General features: G+C 39.3%; 2 protein-coding genes across 2 annotated transcripts in view; one reads left to right on the top strand and one right to left on the bottom strand.

The window, feature by feature from the left end:
* The window catches only part of LOC131853466 (RYamide receptor-like), a 136,031-nt gene that overhangs the window by 41,548 nt on the left and 72,954 nt on the right, over positions 1-21,529 (top strand). The gene's annotated exons all lie outside the window — the stretch shown is intronic.
* LOC131852664 (uncharacterized) overlaps positions 1-21,529 on the bottom strand; it is a 58,807-nt gene that overhangs the window by 19,681 nt on the left and 17,597 nt on the right. The window contains exons 15-36 of the mRNA XM_059203379.1: positions 12,468-12,641; positions 11,928-12,062; positions 11,514-11,831; positions 11,255-11,428; positions 10,687-10,821; positions 10,273-10,590; positions 10,014-10,187; positions 9,450-9,584; positions 9,036-9,353; positions 8,777-8,950; positions 8,207-8,341; positions 7,793-8,110; positions 7,534-7,707; positions 6,993-7,127; positions 6,579-6,896; positions 6,320-6,493; positions 5,749-5,883; positions 5,335-5,652; positions 3,823-3,996; positions 3,262-3,396; positions 2,848-3,165; positions 2,589-2,762 (exon numbers count right to left, since the gene is read on the bottom strand). Of these exons, the coding sequence (XP_059059362.1) occupies positions 2,589-2,762; positions 2,848-3,165; positions 3,262-3,396; positions 3,823-3,996; positions 5,335-5,652; positions 5,749-5,883; positions 6,320-6,493; positions 6,579-6,896; positions 6,993-7,127; positions 7,534-7,707; positions 7,793-8,110; positions 8,207-8,341; positions 8,777-8,950; positions 9,036-9,353; positions 9,450-9,584; positions 10,014-10,187; positions 10,273-10,590; positions 10,687-10,821; positions 11,255-11,428; positions 11,514-11,831; positions 11,928-12,062; positions 12,468-12,641 (4,563 nt within the window). The remainder of the gene's footprint in view (positions 1-2,588; positions 2,763-2,847; positions 3,166-3,261; positions 3,397-3,822; positions 3,997-5,334; positions 5,653-5,748; positions 5,884-6,319; positions 6,494-6,578; positions 6,897-6,992; positions 7,128-7,533; positions 7,708-7,792; positions 8,111-8,206; positions 8,342-8,776; positions 8,951-9,035; positions 9,354-9,449; positions 9,585-10,013; positions 10,188-10,272; positions 10,591-10,686; positions 10,822-11,254; positions 11,429-11,513; positions 11,832-11,927; positions 12,063-12,467; positions 12,642-21,529) is intronic.

The following is a 21,529-nucleotide window of genomic DNA, read 5'->3' as shown; positions in this document are numbered from 1 at the left end:
TACAGTTGTATCCAATAGTCTTTTTCTAAATTATTTTGCTGGTTTTTAGTGCCTTCTACAAGCGACCAACTATTCCGTACGTCCAACCGAGTTAAAAAACCAAAATATTGACGGAATTGACCGACTGCACTATGTATAGGTTCTTATAGTTCTTACGAATTAATAATTAATTAATCAGCTACTACATACATACGAAGTCCGAACGGGTTGCTAATAAATTATAGCAAACGTAATCCTTATCATTACTAATATTATAAATGCGAAAGTAACTCTGTCTGTCTGTCTGTCTCACTTTCACGCCAAAACTACTGAACCGATTTAAATGAAATTTAGTACGCAGATAGTCTAGACGCCGAGGAAGGACATAGGCTACTTTTTAATGCGAAAAAAGGCTTACAAGGGGTTCAAAATGGAAATACAAGGTTATCTTTATGCGGTTGAATACATCGCACACTTATTCGTCATCTTTTCAATTCACTAGCTAACAACCAATCAACACTTCGCGTGCGTTCGCGCCATTCGCCATCTTTTCATTTCACTAGCTAACAACCAATCAACACATCGCGTGCGTTTTGCGCCAATAAGGTATCCATCACAGAGAACAAAACCACAGATAACATTATGTAAAACGAAAGACCTTGCCGGAAACATGACGTTGACGTTTAGCGAAAATATTGTTTTTGACACTTTTTTATGATAAAATCGTATATCGTGTGTATGTGTTTTTTCTTTAAACCTGAAATTGGCCGATTGCGAGACAAATTTAGCAATTTTTTTATTAATTGTTTTATTTTAGCCCGACTTACAGTAATATATATGTAATAAATTACAAAAATTAAAGTCAATGTCCAATGTCAAATAATAATAAATGTTAAATGTTGTTTCTCTGTTCTGACGAACTTATTAAAAAAAAAAACTTAATAACAATCACAATTTTTTCACATTTTTTAAATAATGTTGTGGTGTGGCACTATTCGAAATTAAATTATTTACCAATTTTTGTAGATTATACAGAAATAATGTGTGGGTGCTTATTTAAAAAGCATTAACACAAAATTAATAAAGTATAGGTATTAATAAATATATGGTTGTTGTATCAAAATACAATTTTCTTATTTTTCACTAAAATAAAAACTAACTGCCTTTTTTTATCAAATAAATGACCTTTTCATTGTGTCACATATTATGAAACTATTTAAATTATTTAGCTGATTGTACGAAACAAAATGTTGGTTTGTAGATTAATACTGTAAAATTACTAGTTGTACGGAAACGATAAAAATATATTTTTGTGCTGCGACAAAAATCCTTACTAATATTATAAATGCGAAAGTAACTCTGTCTCTGTCTGTCTGTGTCTGTCTCGCTTTCACGCCAAAACTACTGAACCGATTTGAATGAAATTTGGTATACAGATAGTCTAAACCCTGAGAACGGACATAGGCTACTTTTTAATGCGAATAATGGGTTGTAAGGGGTTAAAAGGGGGGATGAAAGATTGTATGGAAAAATCGTCATTTTTTAAGCTAGAAGCTTGAAACTTATATTTGAGGCTGTTGATTAAATATAAATAAAAATGACATTCAATGTTTGTAAAAAAAATACCCTTAACTAAAATAGGGGATGATAGGTATTATGTAAATTCGTAATTTTTGAAACTAGAACGATGAAACTATTTTCATTGGTTCTTTTGGGGTAGATTTTTAAATACCCCACTAATGTTATAACTGTGAAAGTAACTCTGTTTGTCTTTCTGTCAGTCTTACGCTCCAAAACAAAACAAAAATTTAAATGAAATTTGGTACACAGTTAGTTTACACCCGGACAAAGAATATAGGGTACTTTTGAATGTGAAAAAAGGATTGTAAGAGGGTTGCAATGGTACGCTGTATGGAAGAATTGTCATTTTTACATTTATTGTGGAAATTTGTTGTTTGTGTGGTTGTGGAAGCTAGAACGATTAAACTTTTTTCTTTGTCTTTTTAGAGTTAGTTTATTAAATACCTTACTGATATTATAAATGTGTAAACTAACTTTGTCTGTCTCGCTTACACGCCAAAAATAATGAACCGATTTAAATTGAAATTTGAAACAGACATTGACTAGATCCCGAGAAAGGACATAGGTTACTTGTTACTTTTTAATGTGAAAAAGGGTTGCAAGAGGATTGAAAGGGTAGATGCAAGGTTATATAGATGTATCGTCATGTTTAAAGCTAGAAGCTTGAAATTTATTTTTAGCCTATTGAAATTTTTGAATTATAATTTATTTTTTATCATTTTTGAAGCTACAACGATGAAACTTATTTATTTGACTTATATTATGTTCAGTTAAACATTTTTTCATTATTTACGCGGACGAAGTCGCGGGTACAGCTAGTAAATAATATATATAGCAAACGCAGTAATAATAAAACATATCAGAATACTTTACCACATACCATAAAATAACATATATGTAAGGCGAGCGTACTTCAGTAGATACTCGGTCAGACTGAAGTCGAAATGATCGAAATATTCGTGTGTAATAGACAGTAATGGTTATGTAATTATGAATATGAATGAAAATATTTAAAATACTTCAAGTACCATTGAGCAATGAGATTACGATTGTCGAACGTGCAGTTGTACTTCCGGGTTTCTGAGCAGTAATTATGAATAGCAGCTGGTTGTTATTGTTCAAAATCGCAGGTGGTATTGGTTGAATCAAATTCAACGTGACGGAATTCCCGTCTTGAACTATGGTGAAATATTGTGAATCATCTGGAAAATAGAGACAAGTTGATATTTTTTTAATCTGTTTTCAGAAATCTCAACTTTTCTAATATACTATCGCCGTACCACATACCTCCTTCGAGATCGAATTCAACGCTATCGTCGAAGCCTTCCGATATAGATATGACATTTTCGAATACAAAACCAGGGACGACGCCATAAGATCCGACGTAGTAAGTTTGCGCGAAGACGAGTTCGCTGACTGTGGACTCGTTGTCTGATACGACTTCAAGTACTATCGTTGCCACTGCTGGCACGGCATCATCTACAGAAGCGCGTAGATCGAGTATTATGATCTGGTTGGGAGGTATCAATTGCTCAGGTATGACATCGACCAGTTCTATCGTAACCGTTGGGCCATCGTTCACAACCGAGAAGTGCTCTTGTAGTGCTGAAAATAAAATTAAACAAGACGTTACACTTTTCACGAAGTGCGTAAAGAAGATGAATCGTGTTTGAATAAACTTCATGTAAAATGGCGACTAACCTCCAAGTAAGGTAAACTGGACCTGTTCGGTGTATCCATCCCTCAGTGTAACAGGTATTAAGGTGATAGTATCGCTTTCGATGGAGCCCACATAATTATTCCGGTCGAATGCGAGCAAGCTCTCGTTATCGAACTCTGTAATGAAACGTCGATTATTCTACAAAAAAGTAAATAAAACTAATTTCTGTGAACACTTGACACTAGCTAAATAAGGAATATCGCTGTCGACTTCCGGTATATTATTGCACATGAGCCTATTAAGCAACATCGTCAGTGAAAGTGACTGCATGGGGGGGGGGGGAGGGTGGGGTGTGGGGGGGACAGGGAAGCTCGACACGAGATCATGGTCTGTACTGTGAACGAAGGCCACAATTGCAATTCGAGAAGGGGACGGTGCAATCAACTGTATGTACCATAAAATAACATATATGTAAGGCGAGCGTACTTCAGTAGATACTCGGTCAGACTGAAGTCGAAATGATCGAAATATTCGTGTGTAATAGACAGTAAGGGTTATGTAATTATGAATATGAATGAAAATATTTAAAATACTTCAAGTACCATTGAGCAATGAGATTACGATTGTCGACCGTGCAGTTGTACTTCCGGATTTCTGAGCAGTAATTATGAATAGCAGCTGGTTGTTATTGTCCAAAATCGCAGGTGGTATTGAATGAATCAAATCCAACGTGACGGAATTCCCGTCTTGAACTATGGTGAAATATTGTGAATCATCTGGAAAATAGAGACAAGTTGATATTTTTTTAATCTGTTTTCAGAAATCTCAACTTTTCTAATATACTATCGCCGTACCACATACCTCCTTCGAGATCGAATTTAACGCTATCGTCGAAGCCTTCCGATATCGATATGACATTTTCGAATACAAAACCAGGGACGACGCCATAAGATCCGACGTAGTAAGTTTGCGCGAAGACGAGTTCGCTGACTGTGGACTCGTTGTCTGATACGACTTCAAGTACTATCGTTGCCACTGCTGGCACGGCATCATCTACAGAAGCGCGTAGATCGAGTATTATGATTTGGTTGGGAGGTATCAATTGCTCAGGTATGACTTCGACCAGTTCTATCGTAACCGTTGGGCCATCGTTCACAACCGAGAAGTGCTCTTGTAGTGCTGAAAATAAAATTAAACAAGACGTTACACTTTTCACGAAGTGAGTAAAGAAGATGAATCGTGTTTGAATAAACTTCATGTAAAATGGCGACTAACCTCCAAGTAAGGTAAACTGGACCTGTTCGGTGTATCCATCCCTCAGTGTAATAGGTATTAAGGTGATAGAATCGCTTTCGATGGAGCCCACATAATTATTCCGGTCGAATGCGAGCAAGCTCTCGTTATCGAACTCTGTAATGAAACGTCGATTATTCTACGAAAAAGTAAATAAAACTAATTTCTGTGAACACTTGACACTAGCTAAATAAGGAATATCGCTGTCGACTTCCGGTATATTATTGCACATGAGCCTATTAAGCAACATCGTCAGTGAAAGTGACTGCATGGAGGGGGGGGGGGGGGGGGGGGGGGGGGGTTGAGGGTATGGGGGGGGGGACAGGGAAGCTCGACACGAGATCATGGTCTGTACTGTGAACGAAGGCCACAATTGCAATTCGAGAAGGGGACGGTGCAATCAACTGCATGTACCATAAAATAACATATATGTAAGGCGAGCGTACTTCAGTAGATACTCGGTCAGACTGAAGTCGAAATGATCGAAATATTCGTGTGTAATAGACAGTAAGGGTTATGTAATTATGAATATGAATGAAAATATTTAAAATACTTCAAGTACCATTGAGCAATGAGATTACGATTGTCGACCGTGCAGTTGTACTTCCGGATTTCTGAGCAGTAATTATGAATAGCAGCTGGTTGTTATTGTTCAAAATCGCAGGTGGTATTGGATGAATCAAATCCAACGTGACGGAATTCCCGTCTTGAACTATGGTGAAATATTGTGAATCATCTGGAAAATAGAGACAAGTTGATATTTTTTTAATCTGTTTTCAGAAATCTCAACTTTTCTAATATACTATCGCCGTACCACATACCTCCTTCGAGATCGAATTTAACGCTATCGTCGAAGCCTTCCGATATAGATATGACATTTTCGAATACAAAACCAGGGACGACGCCATAAGATCCGACGTAGTAAGTTTGCGCGAAGACGAGTTCGCTGACTGTGGACTCGTTGTCTGATACGACTTCAAGTACTATCGTTGCCACTGCTGGCACGGCATCATCTACAGAAGCGCGTAGATCGAGTATTATGATCTGGTTGGGAGGTATCAATTGCTCAGGTATGACATCGACCAGTTCTATCGTAACCGTTGGGCCATCGTTCACAACCGAGAAGTGCTCTTGTAGTGCTGAAAATAAAATTAAACAAGACGTTACACTTTTCACGAAGTGCGTAAAGAAGACGAATCGTGTTTGAATAAACTTCATGTAAAATGGCGACTAACCTCCAAGTAAGGTAAACTGGACCTGTTCGGTGTATCCATCCCTCAGTGTAATAGGTATTAAGGTGATAGTATCGCTTTCGATGGAGCCCACATAATTATTCCGGTCGAATGCGAGCAAGCTCTCGTTATCGAACTCTGTAATGAAACGTCGATTATTCTACGAAAAAGTAAATAAAACTAATTTCTGCGAACACTTGACATTAGCTAAATAAGGAATATCGCTGTCGATTTCGGGTACATTATTGCACATGAGCCTATTAAGCAACATCGTCAGTGAAAGTGACTGCATGGGGGGGTGGGGGGGGGTGAGGGTGTGTGTGGGGGGAGGGGACAGGGAAGCTCGACACGAGATCATGGTCTGTACTGTGAACGAAGGCCACAATTGCAATTCGAGAAGGGGACGGTGCAATCAACTGTATGTACCATAAAATAGCATATATATAAGGCGAGCGTACTTCAGTAGATACTCGGTCAGACTGAAGTCGAAATGATCGAAATATTCGTGTGTAATAGACAGTAAGGGTTATGTAATTATGAATATGAATGAAAATATTTAAAATACTTCAAGTACCATTGAGCAATGAGATTACGATTGTCGACCGTGCAGTTGTACTTCCGGATTTCTGAGCAGTAATTATGAATAGCAGCTGGTTGTTATTGTTCAAAATCGCAGGTGGTATTGGATGAATCAAATCCAACGTGACGGAATTCCCGTCTTGAACTATGGTGAAATATTGTGAATCATCTGGAAAATAGAGACAAGTTGATATTTTTTTAATCTGTTTTCAGAAATCTCAACTTTTCTAATATACTATCGCCGTACCACATACCTCCTTCGAGATCGAATTCAACGCTATCGTCGAAGCCTTCCGATATAGATATGACATTTTCGAATACAAAACCAGGGACGACGCCATAAGATCCGACGTAGTAAGTTTGCGTGAAGACGAGTTCGCTGACTGTGGACTCGTTGTCTGATACGACTTCAAGTACTATCGTTGCCACTGCTGGCACGGCATCATCTACAGAAGCGCGTAGATCGAGTATTATGATCTGGTTGGGAGGTATCAATTGCTCAGGTATGACATCGACCAGTTCTATCGTAACCGTTGGGCCATCGTTCACAACCGAGAAGTGCTCTTGTAGTGCTGAAAATAAAATTAAACAGGACGTTACACTTTTCACGAAGTGCGTAAAGAAGATGAATCGTGTTTGAATAAACTTCATGTAAAATGGCGACTAACCTCCAAGTAAGGTAAACTGGACCTGTTCGGTGTATCCATCCCTCAGTGTAATAGGTATTAAGGTGATAGTATCGCTTTCGATGGAGCCCACATAATTATTCCGGTCGAATGCGAGCAAGCTCTCGTTATCGAACTCTGTAATGAAACGTCGATTATTCTACGAAAAAGTAAATAAAACTAATTTCTGTGAACACTTGACACTAGCTAAATAAGGAATATCGCTGTCGACTTCCGGTATATTATTGCACATGAGCCTATTAAGCAACATCGTCAGTGAAAGTGACTGCATGGGGGGGGGGGACAGGGAAGCTCGACACGAGATCATGGTCTGTACTGTGAACGAAGGCCACAATTGCAATTCGAGAAGGGGACGGTGCAATCAACTGTATGTACCATAAAATAACATATATGTAAGGCGAGCGTACTTCAGTAAATACTCGGTCAGACTGAAGTCGAAATGATCGAAATATTCGTGTGTAATAGACAGTAAGGGTTATGTAATTATGAATATGAATGAAAATATTTAAAATACTTCAAGTACCATTGAGCAATGAGATTACGATTGTCGACCGTGCAGTTGTACTTCCGGATTTCTGAGCAGTAATTATGAATAGCAGCTGGTTGTTATTGTTCAAAATCGCAGGTGGTATTGGATGAATCAAATCCAACGTGACGGAATTCCCGTCTTGAACTATGGTGAAATATTGTGAATCATCTGGAAAATAGAGACAAGTTGATATTTTTTTAATCTGTTTTCAGAAATCTCAACTTTTCTAATATACTATCGCCGTACCACATACCTCCTTCGAGATCGAATTTAACGCTATCGTCGAAGCCTTCCGATATAGATATGACATTTTCGAATACAAAACCAGGGACGACGCCATAAGATCCGACGTAGTAAGTTTGCGCGAAGACGAGTTCGCTGACTGTGGACTCGTTGTCTGATACGACTTCAAGTACTATCGTTGCCACTGCTGGCACGGCATCATCTACAGAAGCGCGTAGATCGAGTATTATGATCTGGTTGGGAGGTATCAATTGCTCAGGTATGACATCGACCAGTTCTATCGTAACCGTTGGGCCATCGTTCACAACCGAGAAGTGCTCTTGTAGTGCTGAAAATAAAATTAAACAAGACGTTACACTTTTCACGAAGTGCGTAAAGAAGATGAATCGTGTTTGAATAAACTTCATGTAAAATGGCGACTAACCTCCAAGTAAGGTAAACTGGACCTGTTCGGTGTATCCATCCCTCAGTGTAATAGGTATTAAGGTGATAGTATCGCTTTCGATGGAGCCCACATAATTATTCCGGTCGAATGCGAGCAAGCTCTCGTTATCGAACTCTGTAATGAAACGTCGATTATTCTACGAAAAAGTAAATAAAACTAATTTCTGCGAACACTTGACATTAGTTAAATAAAGAATATCGCTGTCGACTTCGGGTATATTATTGCACATGAGCCTATTAAGCAGCATCGTCAGTGAAAGTGACTGCATGGGGGGGGTGAGGGTGTGTGTGTGGGGAGGGGGGGGGGGACCAGGGAAGCTCGACACGAGATCATGGTCTGTACTGTGAACGAAGGCCACAATTGCAATTCGAGAAGGGGACGGTGCAATCAACTGTATGTACCATAAAATAGCATATATATAAGGCGAGCGTACTTCAGTAGATACTCGGTCAGACTGAAGTCGAAATGATCGAAATATTCGTGTGTAATAGACAGTAAGGGTTATGTAATTATGAATATGAATGAAAATATTTAAAATACTTCAAGTACCATTGAGCAATGAGATTACGATTGTCGACCGTGCAGTTGTACTTCCGGATTTCTGAGCAGTAATTATGAATAGCAGCTGGTTGTTATTGTTCAAAATCGCAGGTGGTATTGGATGAATCAAATCCAACGTGACGGAATTCCCGTCTTGAACTATGGTGAAATATTGTGAATCATCTGGAAAATAGAGACAAGTTGATATTTTTTTAATCTGTTTTCAGAAATCTCAACTTTTCTAATATACTATCGCCGTACCACATACCTCCTTCGAGATCGAATTCAACGCTATCGTCGAAGCCTTCCGATATAGATATGACATTTTCGAATACAAAACCAGGGACGACGCCATAAGATCCGACGTAGTAAGTTTGCGCGAAGACGAGTTCGCTGACTGTGGACTCGTTGTCTGATACGACTTCAAGTACTATCGTTGCCACTGCTGGCACGGCATCATCTACAGAAGCGCGTAGATCGAGTATTATGATCTGGTTGGGAGGTATCAATTGCTCAGGTATGACATCGACCAGTTCTATCGTAACCGTTGGGCCATCGTTCACAACCGAGAAGTGCTCTTGTAGTGCTGAAAATAAAATTAAACAAGACGTTACACTTTTCACGAAGTGAGTAAAGAAGATGAATCGTGTTTGAATAAACTTCATGTAAAATGGCGACTAACCTCCAAGTAAGGTAAACTGGACCTGTTCGGTGTATCCATCCCTCAGTGTAATAGGTATTAAGGTGATAGAATCGCTTTCGATGGAGCCCACATAATTATTCCGGTCGAATGCGAGCAAGCTCTCGTTATCGAACTCTGTAATGAAACGTCGATTATTCTACGAAAAAGTAAATAAAACTAATTTCTGTGAACACTTGACACTAGCTAAATAAGGAATATCGCTGTCGACTTCCGGTATATTATTGCACATGAGCCTATTAAGCAACATCGTCAGTGAAAGTGACTGCATGGAGGGGGGGGGGGGTTGAGGGTATGGGGGGGGGACAGGGAAGCTCGACACGAGATCATGGTCTGTACTGTGAACGAAGGCCACAATTGCAATTCGAGAAGGGGACGGTGCAATCAACTGCATGTACCATAAAATAACATATATGTAAGGCGAGCGTACTTCAGTAGATACTCGGTCAGACTGAAGTCGAAATGATCGAAATATTCGTGTGTAATAGACAGTAAGGGTTATGTAATTATGAATATGAATGAAAATATTTAAAATACTTCAAGTACCATTGAGCAATGAGATTACGATTGTCGACCGTGCAGTTGTACTTCCGGATTTCTGAGCAGTAATTATGAATAGCAGCTGGTTGTTATTGTTCAAAATCGCAGGTGGTATTGGATGAATCAAATCCAACGTGACGGAATTCCCGTCTTGAACTATGGTGAAATATTGTGAATCATCTGGAAAATAGAGACAAGTTGATATTTTTTTAATCTGTTTTCAGAAATCTCAACTTTTCTAATATACTATCGCCGTACCACATACCTCCTTCGAGATCGAATTTAACGCTATCGTCGAAGCCTTCCGATATAGATATGACATTTTCGAATACAAAACCAGGGACGACGCCATAAGATCCGACGTAGTAAGTTTGCGCGAAGACGAGTTCGCTGACTGTGGACTCGTTGTCTGATACGACTTCAAGTACTATCGTTGCCACTGCTGGCACGGCATCATCTACAGAAGCGCGTAGATCGAGTATTATGATCTGGTTGGGAGGTATCAATTGCTCAGGTATGACATCGACCAGTTCTATCGTAACCGTTGGGCCATCGTTCACAACCGAGAAGTGCTCTTGTAGTGCTGAAAATAAAATTAAACAAGACGTTACACTTTTCACGAAGTGCGTAAAGAAGATGAATCGTGTTTGAATAAACTTCATGTAAAATGGCGACTAACCTCCAAGTAAGGTAAACTGGACCTGTTCGGTGTATCCATCCCTCAGTGTAATAGGTATTAAGGTGATAGTATCGCTTTCGATGGAGCCCACATAATTATTCCGGTCGAATGCGAGCAAGCTCTCGTTATCGAACTCTGTAATGAAACGTCGATTATTCTACGAAAAAGTAAATAAAACTAATTTCTGCGAACACTTGACACTAGCTAATTAAGGAATATCTCTGTCGACTTTCGGGTATATTATTGCACATGAGCCTATTAAGCAACATCGTCAGTGAAAGTGACTGCATGGGGGGGGGGGGGTTGAGGGTATGGGGGGGGGGGGGGACAGGGAAGCACGACACGAGATCATGGTCTGTACTGTGAACGAAGGCCACAATTGCAATTCGAGAAGGGGACGGTGCAATCAACTGTATGTACCATAAAATAGCATATATGTAAGGCGAGCGTACTTCAGTAGATACTCGGTCAGACTGAAGTCGAAATGATCGAAATATTCGTGTGTAATAGACAGTAAGGGTTATGTAATTATGAATATGAATGAAAATATTTAAAATACTTCAAGTACCATTGAGCAATGAGATTACGATTGTCGACCGTGCAGTTGTACTTCCGGATTTCTGAGCAGTAATTATGAATAGCAGCTGGTTGTTATTGTTCAAAATCGCAGGTGGTATTGGATGAATCAAATCCAACGTGACGGAATTCCCGTCTTGAACTATGGTGAAATATTGTGAATCATCTGGAAAATAGAGACAAGTTGATATTTTTTTAATCTGTTTTCAGAAATCTAAACTTTTCTAATATACTATCGCCGTACCACATACCTCCTTCGAGATCGAATTCAACGCTATCGTCGAAGCCTTCCGATATAGATATGACATTTTCGAATACAAAACCAGGGACGACGCCATAAGATCCGACGTAGTAAGTTTGCGCGAAGACGAGTTCGCTGACTGTGGACTCGTTGTCTGATACGACTTCAAGTACTATCGTTGCCACTGCTGGCACGGCATCATCTACAGAAGCGCGTAGATCGAGTATTATGATCTGGTTGGGAGGTATCAATTGCTCAGGTATGACATCGACCAGTTCTATCGTAACCGTTGGGCCATAGTTCACAACCGAGAAGTACTCTTGTAGTGCTGAAAATAAATTTAAACAAGACGTTACACTTTTCACGAAGTGCGTAAAGAAGACGAATCGTGTTTGAATAAACTTCATGTAAAATGGCGACTAACCTCCAAGTAAGGTAAACTGGACCTGTTCGGTGTATCCATCCCTCAGTGTAATAGGTGTTAAGGTGATAGTATCGCTTTCGATGGAGCCCACATAATTATTCCGGTCGAATGCGAGCAAGCTCTCGTTATCGAACTCTGTAATGAAACGTCGATTATTCTACGAAAAAGTAAATAAAACTAATTTCTGCGAACACTTGACATTAGCTAAATAAGGAATATCGCTGTCGACTTCGGGTATATTATCGCACATGAGCCTATTAAGCAACATCGACAGTGAAAGTGACTGCATGGGGGGGGGGGGGGGGGAAGCTCGACACGAGATCATGGTCTGTACTGTGAACGAAGGCCACAATTGCAATTCGAGAAGGGGACGGTGCAATCAACTGTATGTATCATAAAATAACATATATGTAAGGCGAGCGTACTTCAGTAGATACTCGGTCAGACTGAAGTCAAAATGATCGAAATATTTGTGTGTAATAGATAGTACGGGTTATGTAACTATGAATATGAATGAAAATATTAAACTACTTCAAGCACCATTGAGCAATGAGATTACGATTGTCGAACGTGCAGTTGTACTTCCGGGTTTCTGAGCAGTAATTATGAATAGCAGCTGGTTCTTATTGTTCAAAATCGCAGGTGGTATTGGTTGAATCAAATTCAACGTGACGGAATTCCCGTCTTGAACTGTGGTGAAATATTGTGAATCATCTGGAAAATAGAGACAAGTTGATATTTTTTTAATCTGTTTTCAGAAATCTAAACTTTTCTAATATACTATCGCCGTACCACATACCTCCTTCGAGATCGAATTCAACGCTATCGTCGAAGCCTTCCGATATAGATATGACATTTTCGAATACAAAACCAGGGACGACGCCATAAGATCCGACGTAGTAAGTTTGCGCGAAGACGAGTTCACTGACTGTGGACTCGTTGTCTGATACGACTTCAAGTACTATCGTTGCCACTGCTGGCACGGCATCATCTACAGAAGCGCGTAGATCGAGTATTATGATTTGGTTGGGAGGTATCAATTGCTCAGGTATGACTTCGACCAGTTCTATCGTAACCGTTGGGCCATCGTTCACAACCGAGAAGTGCTCTTGTAGTGCTGAAAATAAAATTAAACAAGACGTTACACTTTTCACGAAGTGCGTAAAGAAGATGAATCGTGTTTGAATAAACTTCATGTAAAATGGCGACTAACCTCCAAGTAAGGTAAACTGGACCTGTTCTGTGTATCCATCCCTCAGTGTAATAGGTGTTAAGGTGATAGTATCGTTTTCGATATAACCGATATAATTGTGTTGATCAAATGCAAGCAGATTGTTATTATCAACATCTGTAAAGTGATATTATATTTAGAAAATTATTTATCTATTTTAAAGTGTTTTGTTAAAAAAATACAACTGATGTTGTATTGCAAGTATTGCAATTCAAATAGGCAGAAGTACCAAACCTTTTAAGTTGTACGTTGGAGACAACAAATGCGTGTTAGAGTTTTATGTCTATAGGTACATATGTGAATATATGTACCTCTTTTAGTAAATTTAACTAGACACATATATTGATTTATTGCAAATGTAGTGGGTTAAACATATGTATTAAACCTTTTTTAATTTTGATTTGTCTTATTAATAGGTCGTTTTATTTATTTTTATTCCAGGTCGGCAAGAGACAGCTTTGGTGATAATGGTGATGATGTTTATACGGTAAAATGTAGAATCACGCGCGAACACCTCGTACGTTATCGTTACAGTTTACAATGAAAAGGACCAAGAAGTTTTAAACGTAACTTGCGAAGATTGTGCCGCCAACAGAGGCTGTAAACGTACTATAGCATTTTCAATGTGGCTACATCGTCGAAGAGAGGGCTCAACGACTGTAATCGAATTTGTTGGATTTTTTTTGTGGTTATAATAATGTTAGGGAAAATACTCTCCGCTACCAAAATGTTAGGGAAAGTACTATGTATATATATATAGGGAAAAATATGTGGAAGCGTCTGTCGCGTACCTGTATGGTTCTGCGGATTTCTTGGGCTTCAGGGTCTCGAAGATATCTTCGTTAGCTTTCCAGTTTCACAATAGGTTTCACAGTAGGTTTAACACAGTTCTAATTTATTTTAATTCACAACACAATGCGCGCGCGTCATGGCCGCCGTACAGTCAGTTCAGTACTAGGTAAGGAAGGGGAAGGCAAAGCGCGGGAACAGAAACTAACGGGCTCTAATATAATAATCTGTGCTTACGATGGTATAGGGTAGATTTTGAACATAGCCCCCGCTCTAAACAGCTATGATGTTTACGGAATAAATTATCAAAATTAAGGGAAAAATTACAAGGTAAAGGGGCTATACAATATATTACTCAAAAGGGAGGCGTACCAGTTTTGTAAGAGAACGTTTTAAGGAACCAGTAGAGGTTTTGACCTCGACTACTCGAATTACACCGTATTGACCAGGAAATAACTGTACTATACGTCCGCGGCGCCACTCCAAAGGAGGGAGGTTGTCATCCTTTATCAAAACCAATTCATCAACATTAGGAGGATTCATAGGAGAAGTCCACTTATTACGAGTTTAAAGGGTTGATAGGTACTCTGAATGCCACCGCGACCAAAAATTTGAGTAATTTGTTGCAATAAGTGAAAGCGTGAAATGCGATGCTGCTTCTCGTCTCTTAATGGGTACTCGGGTAACGTATTAAGGGGTTGACCAATGAGAAAGTGACCAGGGGTTAACACTTCAAGATCATTGGGATCCTGAGATAAGGAACACAAAGGCCGACAGTTAAGTACAGACTCAATTCTTGCAAATACAGTGGTCAATTCCTCAAAGGTAAGGGGATTTTCACCGATTACTCGTTTAAGGTGCGTCTTGGCAGACTTAACGGCTGCTTCAAACAATCCTCCCCAGTAAGGACAGGCTGGTGGGTCAAATACCCAATTTATATTCTTGGGGGCTAGTTTTGAAGCAAGGTCATCATGCTTTTGGGACAGGAATGAATCAAGCTCTCTAATATAGTTACTCGCTCCATCGCTCGCTCGTCCATAATCCGAACGTATAAGGGTAGGTAATCCGCGACGCGCAACAAATCGGGTAAAGGTAGATAGGAAAGATTCAGTCGTAAGGTCGGATACTACTTCTAAATGTACCGCTTTAGTTGACAGGCAAACAAATACACACAGATAACTCTTTACTATTTTCTTATTTCGATAGGATTGTACTTTAGTATAGAAAGGGCCCGCAAAGTCAGTGCCAACACGAGAAAATGGTCTAGCCGAAGTAACCCGGTCCCTGGGTAGATCACCCATAGGGGGTTGAGATACGGATGCTTTAAGGCGGTAACAAGAGAAACAATGAAATATTATGTTTTGAATAGCACGTCGGGCCGATAATATCCAGTATTCACGGGAAAGGATAGCATGTAAGGCATTAGGACCAGCATGAGAATTTTCGATATGATAATGGGAAATTATTAATTTAACAAGGGGGCCAGACTTAGGTAAAAGTAATGGGTGACGAGCATCGTATGGGAGTTCAGAATTACATATACGTCCGCCAACTCTGACTAAACCGTTTTTATCTAGGAAACACGACAGCCGTTTTAAAGGGGATTTAATAACATTACCGCATTTTAAGGATTCTATCTCGTTAGAAAATGCATGTAACTGGGTTGCTTTAATAAGCATGTAACGATCACATACTAGGTATGTTGATTGTTCCATAAAAATTAGATAAGTAAATCTCATATCTAATAGATATTAATGACGTGATATTATAGGTACATTGTAAGTGCGTATTAGTAGAATTAAGATTTGTTCGTGGAACGGATACTTAAATAATTACTTCATAAAAAAAACGGCTTCAACTCTCAAACGTGTTTCTAATATTTCGTATTTCGTTCACATGCCACTTGCGGATATTGTAGGGTCCTTATTTTCTAAGTATTGTTTATTTAGGTAACATAAATTAGTATACTTTATTAGACGTGGCGTCACTTAGGTAGAACTCAAGCTGAGAAGATGTCGAGTTAAAACAATAAATTAATAAGTTTATTAGACAGGGCACAACATGGGACAGTGGCTTGCTTAAGATTTGCTTTAAGGGTTGTTAGCAAAAAAATAGTAAAAGTAAGAAGGACAAGGGGCGCGGGGAGGCAATGCGTGTCATGGTGGGATTGAGACACAGAGAAATCAGGACAGTTGGTTTTGGGACGGATAGCGGGGTAGTCGATCTGAAATAGGCAGCGGGTGTCGGAACGAGTAGCGGAACAAGCGGACTAGTCGATCTGAATTAAGGGTTAATTTCCGCGTTCCTTGAGAGACGGCAACGAATAATGAATCCGGGGCGGTGCAACGGTGGCTGAACGAGAGACGTCGACGTCAAAATGTTATTGGTGAGATAGAATAGCTACCACATGACAGGTCGTATAAAACTTTAATTATTATTTAAGTTTATTGTAATTTTATTTTAGTCATAAGGTAGATAATTGGTACACTTTGGAGGGGAGCGTGGTGATGTTAATAATTGTATTATAAATATGGTAATAACTATGATACATAGGATTGGGTTCCATTCATGTATATAGGTGACAAGGGCAAACGAGCTTCGGTAACGGTTGCTGTAACTGTGAGTAGGTTTTAAGTAATGGACAAAACGTTAATTATTATAATATGCTCAGTGTAATCAACAAACTACTAACCGATATTTAAGGAGGAGCGACTGAAATGATGATGATATTTTATTTATTCTGATATAAAACTACACTATTAAATATAATTTAATAGATTTTGTTATTGATTTACTAAATGTACTCATGTCCATATGATTAATATTTAATCATTAAGTACGGCTTAATAACTGATAAATATGTATAATATAATCATTCATTTATATTAAGGGAAATCTTCTCTGACCCCCTAAGAGTTTTATATGATTACTTTAATAGTTTTGAAGGATAATGGGAGCTTTCCTTTCTTTTCTCGAATGCATGTTTGTACACATCCACAAGGTGGAAGTTACAAATAAACTATTATATATTTTCAAACCGAAATACAGCAACTTCCAAAAGTATGTATTGTATGTTTGTATAGTTTTACAAGGCGGTAAAACTTGCAATTATAAGAATAATGTTGAGCAGAAAGACAGTGCTTGCTTTAATTATTGTGATGGATGTTTGTACATTTCCACAAGGTGGAAAATATATTAAAATGGAATATTTAAAAGAACCACGTCCTTAATATGAACCTTGACTGAGCATATTGAAGATAATCACCGGAGTAATAATATTAATTATTAAGGGATAACATTGACTATCTCTTTATGGAACGAGTTGTGAATATATCCTTTCTGGGACTATCAATTTGAATTCTTAACTAATTGGGTTTTTAAGAATAATACAATCATACGAATGTGATACATATTACAAAACGAATTGTAGTTAAACTATAGAATTATTCAAATACTAGATCGCGTAATTTTGTTAACCTCATAATGATTCGAGCATAGATAATTAAATATTTTGTGGTGTGAATATAATATCAGGTGAATATTCAAATATTATATATTTTATTTCTTCTATATAATCGTAAATCAACATTACAACAATAACAAGATTTGTATGGACGTAAAGTAGTTGCTCGAATTTGATGTGGGAATAGCAAGTTCTCTGACCAGCATAGGGCGGTATGTCAGCGCCGATCGGGCCTTAGGGTACATGGTCACAGCCGTACTTAACTGTGGATGGCAGAAAGCCTGTTAACTAGGGTAAATATAATATTTTCGGATGTTCTCCATGGTTATGTTCACTTTTGACTCTAGATTTACATCTGTTATGACTTGATTCGTTCAGTGTCGTCGATTCTTGGATGTAAGTTTTCCTAGGCCCGGCTGACTAGAACCCTACCTTGTTCTCGCAACTCGTGTTAGATCTAGGTCCAGGAGTGCCGAGAATGGATTGTCTTATGTCGGGTTTTAAGGGCTCTTAATGTGGTCAGGAAGTAGCAGATGTGGGTCCCCTGCGCGAACCTATTTTAAAGGTGTAACTTAACTGTAGCACTATCGTATGCGTCCATTCTGACAGAATATATTACAACTATAGTTCCAACTGGGTTAGTCTTCAATAATGAGATTAAGATATTTATCTTCTTTCTTTATCCAATTTTCATACTACGAGGGAACTACGAGTCGGTATCCAGGTATAAGACGACGCGTGCACGCGACGAAGGTGACCTCCGACAGCATCCAACGAATCTTACAGCTGGGTTCCTGATAGTTCTAATATTAAGAAGTTATGTATAACATTAATTTCAATTATAAGCATGTAAACATTGTAACAGAAGCATTATTATAACAAAGAGCAAAATCCAAGTTTCTTGCCCGTATCTTCTTGGTCGTAGATAGGGTTCCGAACGGGTGGTAAAGTCATTTAATATTTAAATTCATTTAAAACACATAACGAATCGAATAACGCTGCTCACGTAATAAAACCGAAAATAAATAACTTCATTTGCGGCTCAATCCTTGTTTTATTTCTTACTACTATTTTCTAGATAATAATCAAGTAGGCTTCATATTTTGCAGTAGGTTATTTCTTAGGTATTAGTCGTAACAACGTAGAGTCCTAGACGATCACTTGGCCATCACAACGACATATATACGTAAGCATTAGATAGGGATAGTTAGGTCTGTGTTACGAGCGTCTGTCGTCACTCAGTGTAGCTTATGTAGGGTTAGGGTTAGGGATGTTACAAGCATCAACAAAGAATTACGTCGTTCGTCAACAGAAAGGTAAGGATTAATAACACGTAAATTAACATTTTTAACATTATAAATAAAACGCAGAATATAGCCTAACACTCCGACTAGTTTATTTGAGGAACTATACCGGTCGAGGAGAAACGAGAGATCCATAGCTGGCGTAGGTATTTCAATTAACAAACAGCGAAGGCCAGGTAAAGAATCAATAGGATTGTTTGTTAAGTCTGCACCAATAGGCCAATGATTAGGGGATTCTGTCAACCAGGAAGGAGACCACCATAGTTCATGGTTAAGAAGAGACGATGCGCTAATATATCGCTAGGGTTAATAGATAGGAACATGATGCCACTCGGAAGGGAAATCGGATGAGGTGATTTGAGACACGCGGTTTGCTTCGAATGTTTGAAGCAGATGAGGAGGAGTCTTTATCCATGCCAGCACAATTTTGCTATCCGTCCAACTGTGGATAGCATCCAACACGATTACATTCTGTACACAGATGGTAACGTGATGAATTAATTTTGTGAGGAGCACAGCTCCTTGCAATTCCAATTTGGGAATTGTGAGCCGAGTACGGATAGGGGCAATCTTACTCTTAGAAATGAGGAGATGGATGGAGCAATGGCCAGAAGAGGATTCAGTCCTAAGGTATACAACAGCTGCATAACCAGCCTCCGAAGCATCACAAAAGCCGTGTAAGGAAATGAAAGTGGCATCCGCAGGCAATATCCGACGAGGAATGCTCAGCTGTTTGATATTCTTCAGGTCTTGTACAAATAATAACCACTCATCAGAAAGGGATTGGTTAAGAGGATCATCCCAGTTAAGGCCCGACATTTCATAGACGTTGTATAAACGCTTTGGCTTTAAATACAACTGGAGATATCCATCCACATGGATCATAAATACGAGCGATGAGGGAGAGAACTGTACTCTTGGTTAGGGACTTCTGAGGCTTAAAGGAAAAACTGAATGTAAAGGAATCTGCAGTCGAATTATACTGAATACCAAGTACAGGAATGGTTGGTGGGTTATCTGGGTCATGAAATTCATATGGACTCTGTAGATGTTCGAGGGGTATGTCTTTGAGCAATTCGGGTTCATTACTAATCCATTTTCTCAACTCATAACCACCACAGGCCATTAGGGACTGAAGTTCTGTTTTTAATATTTGAACTTCGCCGAGTGAACTCGCTCCGGTTAAGCAGTCATCAACATAAATATCATTTTCCAGAACAGCAGCTGCTCGTGGGTATGATGCGCGCTCACGTTCAGCAAGCTCTTAAAGGGTACGAATGGAAATGTAGGGACTAGACCGTAGGCCGTAAGTATTTGTAGCTAACTCGTACGTAACAAGAGGTGCAGATGGGGATTCACGCCACAAGATTAACTGATACCGACGATCATTGGGGTGCACCCAGGTCATCCGGAACATCATTTTTATGTCTGTCACAAAGACCACAGCATGTCTACGGAAATTAAGAAGGATATGAGTGATATCTCGGTGGAGCATGGGACCTGTGTGTAAACACTGGTTTAATGAAATACCATTAGAGGTTGGACTACTTCCATTAAAAACTACACGAATTTTAGAGTGGTCATCGGCCGTAAACACTCCGTGATATAATAGTGCTCAAGTAATGATGGATTATAGGAAATGGGAGACATATGGTGAAGATCTATGTACTCACGCATAAATATAATATATTTTTCACGAAGCTCTGAGTTGGCATTGAAACGTCTTTCTAAACTTAGGAAACACTTAACCGCTGTAGACTTGGATTCACCAAGCTGGGGAAGATCAGAGATAAACGGAAGTCGGACCATAAAACGACCGTCACTCTCACGGGTGATGTCTTAAAAATACGTTAGTACTCTAACTCCTCAGGATTGGGATTGAGAACTTGAGGCAATTCCTCAATTTTCCAAAATTTCTCTACGACCTGGGATAGAGAAATGCCAGTCATAGGGGGTTCAAGGTCGGGGAAATTACCAGCAACAGGTCCAGACAACACACAACCAAAAACTGTTGAAAGGCCGGTCAGACCATGAGGAAGAGAAATCGATTTTTCAGGTTGCATAAGATAACCGAACACGTCGGCACCTAACAATACCTCAATAGGCCCTGGTTTATAAAAGGAGGGGTCCGCTACGGAAAGGTGATTAATACTATTAACGACAGGCCTAGGCAACTCAATCTCAGGATGGGGGCCTGCAATTACATCAACAACCACTGCAGGGGTTGTTATCATAGGATACGATCTATGAACTGGTTTAAGGTAAGGGAGATAGACCCGCGGGAATATACAGATTGAATGTTGCCAATACCGCGAATAGGTACTGAGTTTGATAATAAGGGACATTCAATCTCTCAACAGCTAAGTCGGTAGTAAGCAGACAACCTTGTGCGCCTGTATCACATAACGCACGGGCCTCTATAAAATAACCATAAGCCGATTTGACATGAATAATGGCGGTAGGTAGGACTAGGGAATTGGAGGGAATAGACATATGTGGTGAGAAAGCAGGGGGGGATACAGGGCCTAGTTATTGGGACGAGTTCCGTCTATGATTGGTATGCATAGAACGGTCGGGGAGGTCACGTGACTTATGGTATGTTTTATCTCGGGAAGTGACCGAGGGGACGTATGACGACAATCTTGTTGTAAGTATGTAGGAGGAGAAGCTCGACGTGCAGGTGATGACGAATCATAACAGGGAGTACGGCTATTATAAGGGGGACGGTGCGTGGTGGTGATGTACGCGGTGCACTATGCACAAGAGCATTGCGATAATTTGTATTATTACGATTCTGATGGTTAGGATAAACAGG

This window comes from Achroia grisella, unplaced genomic scaffold (genome assembly GCF_030625045.1).
Source record: "Achroia grisella isolate CSIRO2021 unplaced genomic scaffold, CSIRO_AGI_Agris_v1 utg1179, whole genome shotgun sequence".
Taxonomy (NCBI): domain Eukaryota; kingdom Metazoa; phylum Arthropoda; class Insecta; order Lepidoptera; family Pyralidae; genus Achroia; species Achroia grisella.
This window is presented reverse-complemented; position numbering and strand designations above follow the sequence as displayed.